This window comes from Urtica dioica, chromosome 4, assembly GCF_054948205.1.
Source record: "Urtica dioica subsp. dioica isolate 48M chromosome 4, U.dioica_male_clone48M_v1_H2, whole genome shotgun sequence".
Lineage (NCBI taxonomy): Eukaryota > Viridiplantae > Streptophyta > Magnoliopsida > Rosales > Urticaceae > Urtica > Urtica dioica.
The window spans coordinates 6,445,803-6,454,192 of record NC_142759.1 but is presented as its reverse complement, the minus strand read 5'-3'; the positions used below and the strand labels follow the sequence as shown (position 1 = coordinate 6,454,192).

Here is an 8,390-nt window from a genome sequence, read left to right as displayed (position 1 = left end):
ACTCGTTAATAAACAAAATTGCGCAAACATTATTTGACCAAGAAAAAAAATAGCGTCTTATAACTTACTCTCTAAACTTAGTAGTGGTATATTTATCATCCATCTTTGGCGGTAAGAGAGTCGGAAAGGGCTTTGTTGTTCTTCTTATTTTTTCTCTTACTCGCAGAATCAGACTTTGTCTTGTCATTTCCTTCTTCTTCCTTTCAAACTTGTAGATGGTTCTACAGAATCATACTGTACACTCGTTTTCAATATTGACTTTGTCTTCTGTGGTCATACTTTGACTATAACTTGATTGGTCATTCTTTTCTTCGTCCTTCGTAGAAACCCTAATCGAATTCGAACATACAAACACAAAACTAAAGAACTCATGTTAAATATAATCAAATTCTTAAGATAAGAAAATCCAATCTAATGGCCGGGATTCATTTGTCTAGTTTGCATTGAATGATCATATGAGCCATCAGACAATAATTCAGGAAAGAGATAAGAAAATCCAATCAGATGGTGGAAAAAGAGATAAGAAAATCCAATCTAATGGCCAGGATTCATTTGTCTAGTTTGCATTGAATGATCATGAGCCATCAGACAATAATTCAGGAAATAGATAAGAAAATCCAATCAGACGGTGGAAAAAGAGATAGGAAATCTAATCTAATGGCCGGGATTCATTTGTCCAATTTGCATTGATAATTTTTTTTTTCTATATATACGAGTCCCAAATGTTTTTCATTTACATCATCTACCATTCCAAAAACTTTATTCTTTAAAAGATGTCTAACAGAAGTGCTAGTTATACTACTTCTGAAGACATTTCCATTTGTAATTGCTACTTAGAAGTTTCTCAAGACCCCATTACGGGTAGGTTTAACAATACCGAACGCCTTTGGGGTCGTATCCAGGAAAAATATAGTGAGTCTAGTTCATCTATGGAGTATCGTATCCCTGACTATCTTAGATGTCGGTGGAATACTATAATTTCTGCGGTGAAAAGATTGAAAAGTTGTGTGCGGCAGATCGAGAATATGAATCCAAGTGGTGCTTCAGATGCCGACATTGTGAGTTTTTTTTTCATCTGTTTATATTAATTTTTGTAGGTCACATTGTGTCATAATATTAATTTTCCTATAATATTTTACAGATGACTCGAGCTAAAGCCCTGTTTATGCAGACTCCGATTTCGAAGTATAAAAATGGTTTTAAATTTGACCATGTTTGGCATATAGTTAAAAAATTCTGTTAATTTAAAAGATAATGTACCTACTGCTAGAAATGGTAGTAGGCAACATGTTAATGTAACTGAGTCATCACAATCCGATAATCCCACTCCTGATTCCTCCGCATCAGAAAGTCAAGGAATTTCTTCTTTTGCAATTAATTTAGATGACGACACATTTGGTGGTTCATCATCTCGGCCAATTGGAGTGAAAAAGGCAAAACTTAAAAGAAAGATGCAAGATGAAGCTTCTGCTAACGAAAAGCTACAAAGAGAGCGTGATGAAGAGCTAAAAGATTTGTTGAAACAAGCCACCATCCAGAGACAAGCACAACTAGATGCTCAACAACAACAAACGGAGATCGTACGCCGCCGATTAGAAATGAAAGAGAAAAATATGGATATCAAAATCATGATACAAGACCCAAATACTATTAGTGATCCAATCCGACGTGCTTTTATTATTGATGAACAAGCACGAATTTCTCGTAAAAAATACGAGGAACAACTGCGACAACATGGTGCTTCTAATTCTATCAATGACAATATTTGACAATATTGGAGGATCTGGAGCTTATTTTCCACACTACTAGCTAGATTTTCATATAAGTCCGAGTAGCATGAAATTATGAAGGTGTGTTTTTAAGTATTTCAATTTTTTATTTTTTTTGTCTTTGATATTTTTATTTCAATAGTCTATGTAGTGTATTGTGGTTTGATTGTAGTAGTTTTTTTTTTTAATGCCTTTGTTATATTTATTTCAATTGTCTATGTAGTATTGTGGTTTTTTTTTATTTATAAGAAAGTATTGTGGGTTAATTGTAGTATTTTTTTGTTAATGTATGAGTTGTATTTAAATTGAAGTATTTTAGAATATATATTTAATAATTTAAACAGTTTTATTAAAATATATACATAAAGGACAAAATTTTAACTACAAATTCAAAAAGGGTCAATAATAGAATTATTAAAAGTTTTGGTATTAAAAAAAGTTTATACATCTATGAATAGTGGTGATCTATATTTAGATCATCACTATTGAAATAAGATGCAAATATAGAAAATGCATCAAATTATAGATCATGATTGGAGTGAAATCTATAAATATTGATGCAAAATGCATCGCCGTCGGAGATAACACACACCTAATGACACCCACAAAAAAATATATAAATAAATAAGAGATGTATTCAATTTTTTATACTTTGGCGGGACCACAATACCCGCGGTTTTCGACCTCACACACTGAGATAGCAAGAAAGAGTACGTAACCAAAAAACTTACCGTTCGTTGCTCAATTAACACTCGCAAAGAATTTAGAAAGAGAGAGAGAGATAAAGAAGAAAAGTCTTTTTATGAATATATAAACCATTTCCAATTCTTACTTCCTCGTCTTCGTCTCTAACTCAACTAGTCTTTTTGTTTCTTTTCTTTTTTGTATTAATTCATTTATCTCGATTTTTTTTTTTTATCTGAGTTCGACATTATCATTATCGGAGAGCGATGGAATCACGGTCGAGGTTTTTGAGCTTAGCTATGGCGGTTTTGGCGGGAATTATCCTGAGCTGCGATGGTTACGGAATGTACGGTATGGATCTCCACCACAGATTTTCCGATCCGGTGAAGGGGATTTTGGGGTTCGATGAAGCTCCGGAGAAGGGAAGCTGGGACTACTACAAGGTTTTGGCCGATGGCGATCGATTTCACAGAGGAAGACACTTGGCTTCTTCGAAATACCAATCGCCTCTCATCTTTTCCTCTGGTAACAATACCATTCAGCTCGGCGGTTCTTTTGGATTGTACGGAATCTCTCTCTCTCTCTCTCTCTCTGAAGTTCTGAGATGTTATTATTGCTGTGATTGAAAGTGAAGGAATTTCTGAACTGTTATTGCTGTGATTGGTAACCGAGAAAGTGAAGGAATAGTATAGATTAAGTACCTGTGGCTGTGGTGGCTTTAATTTTGAGCTTGCAAGTTTTGTTTGGTTGGTAAGAAGGCTTAAAAATAAAATAAAATAAAATAAAGTCTTGGAAAGGGATGATGATATAGCTATAAAGAGGGGATGTTTTTTGGAAACATTAAAGAAGGGTTTTTTTTAAGAGCAAAAAAGAGGGTATATTAAATTGTCTAAATTCTGGGGGAAAAAAGCTTGTAAATTAATGTTCCTAGGCGGAATATTTTTAGCAAAATTAACTCCGTAAAAAAAAAAATCGACTTTTCTTTTAATTGGTATTTAGAAACTTCCATACCAGTATTGCGTTTGGTTCATTTGGATTGTATTTATTTATATTTTCCATGTTAAAATTTGTGTGCAGTTTACATTATGCAAATATATCAATTGGCACACCAAGTTCATCATACTTGGTGGCCTTGGACACAGGAAGCGATTTATTCTGGTTACCTTGCGACTGTCAAGAAGGCGGTTGCGTCGGTGGCCTAAGATTCTCCAACGAACGAGTTTGTTAATTTCAATCTAGCCTTAAAAAAAAAAAACAAATACACCTGTGATCTCTTGTTCAGACAGTCTCATCTCATTTCATTTTGATAATGTGTGTTGGGAAAGCAGGAAGTGAATATCAGCATGTACAGCACGAACACGTCGTCGACGGGTTCAAAAGTGGCTTGTAACAACTCGATATGCGCTCAGCGGAGGCGCTGCTCCTCCGATTCCAGTCCGTGCCCTTACCAAGTTGTGTATCTCTCCAACAGAACTTCCTCCACCGGCGTCTTGGTCGAAGACGTTCTTCACTTGACCACCGACGACTCCAAACGCCAGATAGTCGACGCTCCAATCACTTTCGGGTCAGTCCTCTCTTTCCTATTGTCATCACACACGGGGTTTACAAGATCGCGAGTTACTCATCTACTGTCAAATATATAAACTCATGATACTTGACATGTATTGTGTTGAACATTTAACACATCAGAATAGCGAAAGGGTACCTGATATTAGATCACTTTTAACGGGCAAATTTTTATTGACAATCCACAATACATAATTACTTAACATAGAAGCTCAATATTAGATTAAGGATTCAATGTTATTATGTATTAGAGCACAAAGTTCAAAATATAGCCTTTTTCTTTTAATGGCCGAAATTTCCTAAATTCTCCGATGGATGGGTCAACAACTTGTTTAGCTAAGGAAGTTTATGATGAAGTGAAAATAGAACTCTTTAAGATCTGAAATAGTGAGAGTAAGAGTACTAACTACTCATAGTGGGTTTTCATGGTTTCCAGTTGCGGTAGAGTTCAGACAGGTACGTTTTTGGAGGTAGCGGCTCCGAACGGTCTGATCGGGCTTGGGATCGAGGATATCGCCGTTCCCACCATCTTGGCCAAAAACGGGTTCACCTCGAATTCCTTCTCAATGTGTTTCGGCAAGGACGGGGTCGGAAGAATCAGGTTCGGAGACAATGGTACCGCGGACCAGTCAGAGACCCCCTTCAATCTCAGACAATCACAGTCAGTGCTTCAATGCTTTTTATACATACGTACATGGCTCAACAATCTTAATCTCTAATGTTCTGAGTTTCGGGAGTGAATTTTCTTTTATTTGGTTCGCAGTCCGACTTATAACTTGACAGTGACTCAAATAAGCATGGGAGGGACAAAGGCAGATCTTGAGTTCCACGCGATTTACGACTCTGGCACTTCCTTCACGTACTTAACCGACCCCGCCTACACTCAGATCACCGAGAGCGTAAGTGTTTCTCAAGCTTTTGTTTCTTCGTCCGATTCGCCTTTTTTTCTTTTTATATTTATTTTGCGTGGCTTGTCATAGCTTATGGTTCTTGCGCTTGTTCTTGCACAGTTCAATATGCAAACTAAAGAAGACCGGCATAGAAATAGCTCCAGTATTCCTTTTGAGTACTGTTATGATCTGGGGTCAGTTTCTTTTTTCTTCCTTGGTCATAATGTTCGATGAGAAGAACCTAAAGTTTCTTACATTTTACTCCATGCAGCCCAAATCAAGAGAGCTTTCTTTACCCCCCTTTGAATCTTACCATGAAAGGTGGACAGGATTACGCAGTCAATGATCCGCTAATTATAGTTTCTATTGATGTGAGGCATTTTTCTATTTGATAATGTTATTCTATCAGAAACCGGGAAATAAAGAAATTAAACGGTTTTCTTTCGTGTGCTCTCACCAGGAAAAACTAGTCTACTGTCTGGCTGTCATCAAAAGCGAAGATATCAATCTCATCGGACGTGAGTACTTCTATAGTCGCGGATTTATTTTTCAGAACTTTGCTTTCGAATATTCCAATTAACCTTTACTGAATTTGTGCAGAGAACTTCATGACTGGCTATCGTGTAATCTTCGATCGCGAGAAACTGGTCCTTGGCTGGAAAAAATCTAACTGTGAGTGGACACAAATTCAAACACCATTTGTTTGTATGGCTTTTTAGCGCAAATAGTCTCTTGAAATTTTTTATTTCTGCATTTTCGTGCATAACCTGTTTCATTTATTTTTATTTATCAAATTTAACATCCAGCTCTTTAAAACATATATACCTACACGAGTAACTTCTTAGTTTAATGAAAAGAAACTAATTATATTCTATTAGTTTGTAAGTATGTTGTAGTTATTTAGGTTTTGAATTTCATGTAAAATAATAATAAGAAACCCCAAAGGAATGTCAAATCATGAAAGTTCAAGGACTTTTTTGCGCTGGAAAACCCACTGTTTTTGGTTTTTAAGTTAATGTCAATGACACCGAATTTCCCTTAATAATAGGCTACGAAGACGAAGAAACGACAATGATACCCCTGGTTCAGTCAAATTCTCCGGCCATTTCACCTGTTAGCACTGTTGACCCAGAAGCCACATCGGGGACCACGAACAGCACCGTTATACCTGTGGCCGGGCCATCAAGGAACCATTCCACCAAGCTCACCTCTTTCACATACCTTACCCTACTGCTCATTCTTTCTCCATTCTTTCTCATGTTTTTATAGGGTTTTTTTTTTTTTTTTTTTAATATCAGCCACTGTACTATAATAATTGATATTGTATTTATAGGTGTTCATATTCATCCAGGCAAAAATTGGAAGTTCCCTTAGCTTCCTATTTTTTTGGTCCTTATAATTGGTATACACAAACATGGGGTTGTATTTATTGTTTTGATTATGAGCAGACTCTATTTTTGTTCCATCTTTCTGGCTGGCTGGGGTCTTTTGTGGCTGGTCTTTTGATTTCCCACTTGATTTCTTTGCGTCATACTTTTTTTGAGGAAGTTTGATGTTGATTAGAGAAGAAAATTGGCCAGCTTTATTTGCTTTCGCACCATGATAAATAATGCTTTGCTATGACTTATTTTTTATTGATAATGTCATTTTTCGTTATCCTGAATACTGATAGGTTACGTGTACACAAGTTATAATACACTTGCAATTCCGATAATTATTTCTAATGCTAGTTATTAATGTGCATCATAATTCAGCTAGAAACATGAATTCTCAATCTGCATCTCAAGCGTATCACGATGTCGGTGGATACGTCGGACAAAAAGACAACCGGTTAATAAACAAAATTGCGCAAACATTATTTGACGAAGAAAAAAAATAGATCTTATAACTTACCCTCTAAACTTAGTAGTGGTATATTTATCACCCATCTTTGGCGGTAAGAGAGTCGGAAAGGGCTTTGTTGTTCTTCTTCCTTTTTCTCTTACTCGCAGAATCAGACTTTGTCTTATCATTTTTTTCTTCTTCCTTTCAAACTTGTAGATGGTTCTACAGAATCATACTTTGTACTCTCGTCTTTAATATTGACTTTGTCTTCTGTGTTCATCCTTTGACTATAACTTGATTGGTCATTCTTTTCTTCGTCCTTCGTAGAAACCCTAATCGAATTCGAACATACAAACACAAAACTAAAGAACTCATGTTAAATATAATCAAATTATTGAAACAAAAATGCACAGTATAATAATTACATATCTTTGGTTATATCATCAACAAAGTCTTTGCTCGTAGATGGTTCGGCAGAATCAGACTTTGTCTCGTCACTATTTTCCTCTTCCTTCAGAGAACCCCTAATTGAATTTGAACACACAAATTCAAGAACTCCTGTTAAATGCAAACAAATATTTTAAAACAATAATTTAGTGGTATATTTATTACCTATCTTTGGTTTTAGTAGCTTCAGCAAGGCCTTTCTTGTTCTTCTACCTATTCTTCTCCTTTTTTCTCTTACTTGCAGAATCACACTTTGGCTGGTCTTTTTTCTTTACCGTTAAAGAATTCTCCCCTCTATTAATATATTCAACAATTTTATCCAAATCCTCTTCAATGGAATTGGGATTACATGAAAAATATTATTTATAAACTATTAAACTCACAGAAACTTACTATGCTTAAAAATGTTAACTGGTTTCAGGTTCAACAATTTTTTCGACAATATATGTTGAAAACCATAAAACAAAATTATTGTTACTCCATTCGCGCTACTGATTTATTACATCAAACAGGCTACCTGCAGACACTTCAATGCTTACTCCGGGAAAAGCACAAACTGCAATTTCTAATTTTGAAAAATAATCTGAAACAGCATTATAAGCAGTTATCAAGCTAGAATACATATCGTAGAATATGTTTTCCCCCCGTAATCAAATCATTATGAAGATCAAGGAGAATGGAATAGATTCTTGGAAATCCCAACCTAAAAAATACATCAAACACAATGATTCTGGCCTTGTTTGTATTTGATGTATATTTTTTAAGTTAGGATTTCCCAGAGTCCATTCCATTCTCCTTGATCTTCAGAACGATTTGATTACGGGGGAAAACAGATTCTGCGATATGTATCTTAACTTGATAACTGCTTATAATGCTGCTTTAGAATATTTTTCAAAATTAGAAACAATGTGTTTTTCTCGGATTAAGCATTGAAGTGTCTGCAGGTAACCTGTTTGATATAATATATCAATAGCGAATAGAAGAACAATACTTTTGTTGCAATCGCAATTTCACTGAATATGATGTGGATAAAATGGTTGAATATATTAATGGGGGGGGGGGGGGGGGGGGGGGGGGGAAGAATTCTTCTACGGAAAAGAAGAAAGACCAGCCAAAGTGTGATTCTGTGAGTAAGAGAAAAAAGAAAAAGAATAGGAAGAACAAGAAAAGCCTTGTTGAAGCTACTAAAACCAAAGATAGGTAATAAATA

At 35.5% G+C, this 8,390-nt stretch overlaps 2 protein-coding genes and 1 long non-coding RNA gene across 4 annotated transcripts; 2 read left to right on the top strand and 1 right to left on the bottom strand.

Annotated features, from left to right (window-relative positions):
- The first annotated feature begins 929 nt into the window (after positions 1–929).
- On the top strand, positions 930–1,769 carry LOC149399773 (uncharacterized). Its single transcript, XM_089610347.1, has 3 exons — positions 930–1,058; positions 1,142–1,196; positions 1,252–1,769. Exons 1-3 carry the CDS (start codon positions 930–932, stop codon positions 1,767–1,769), a joined length of 702 nt encoding a protein of 233 aa, XP_089466473.1.
- Positions 1,770–2,489: 720 nt separating this feature from the next.
- On the top strand, positions 2,490–6,542 carry LOC149399772 (aspartyl protease family protein 1-like). The gene is made up of 10 exons (XM_089611344.1): positions 2,490–3,015; positions 3,531–3,672; positions 3,779–4,017; positions 4,456–4,680; positions 4,783–4,918; positions 5,030–5,103; positions 5,181–5,280; positions 5,370–5,427; positions 5,510–5,581; positions 5,958–6,542. Exons 1-10 carry the CDS (start codon positions 2,720–2,722, stop codon positions 6,176–6,178), a joined length of 1,563 nt encoding a protein of 520 aa, XP_089467470.1. The 5' UTR covers positions 2,490–2,719; the 3' UTR covers positions 6,179–6,542.
- A 72-nt stretch (positions 6,543–6,614) lies between these two features.
- On the bottom strand, positions 6,615–8,172 carry LOC149399771 (uncharacterized). 2 transcript variants are annotated; one of them, XR_016296439.1, is made up of 2 exons: positions 7,159–8,172; positions 6,615–7,095 (listed from the first exon to the last, which is right to left on the bottom strand). It is a non-coding gene; the product is annotated as an uncharacterized LOC149399771 (long non-coding RNA). The 2 variants fall into 2 exon arrangements; XR_016296440.1 differs by having other exon boundaries at positions 6,615–7,065.
- Between the last annotated feature and the right edge of the window lie 218 nt (positions 8,173–8,390).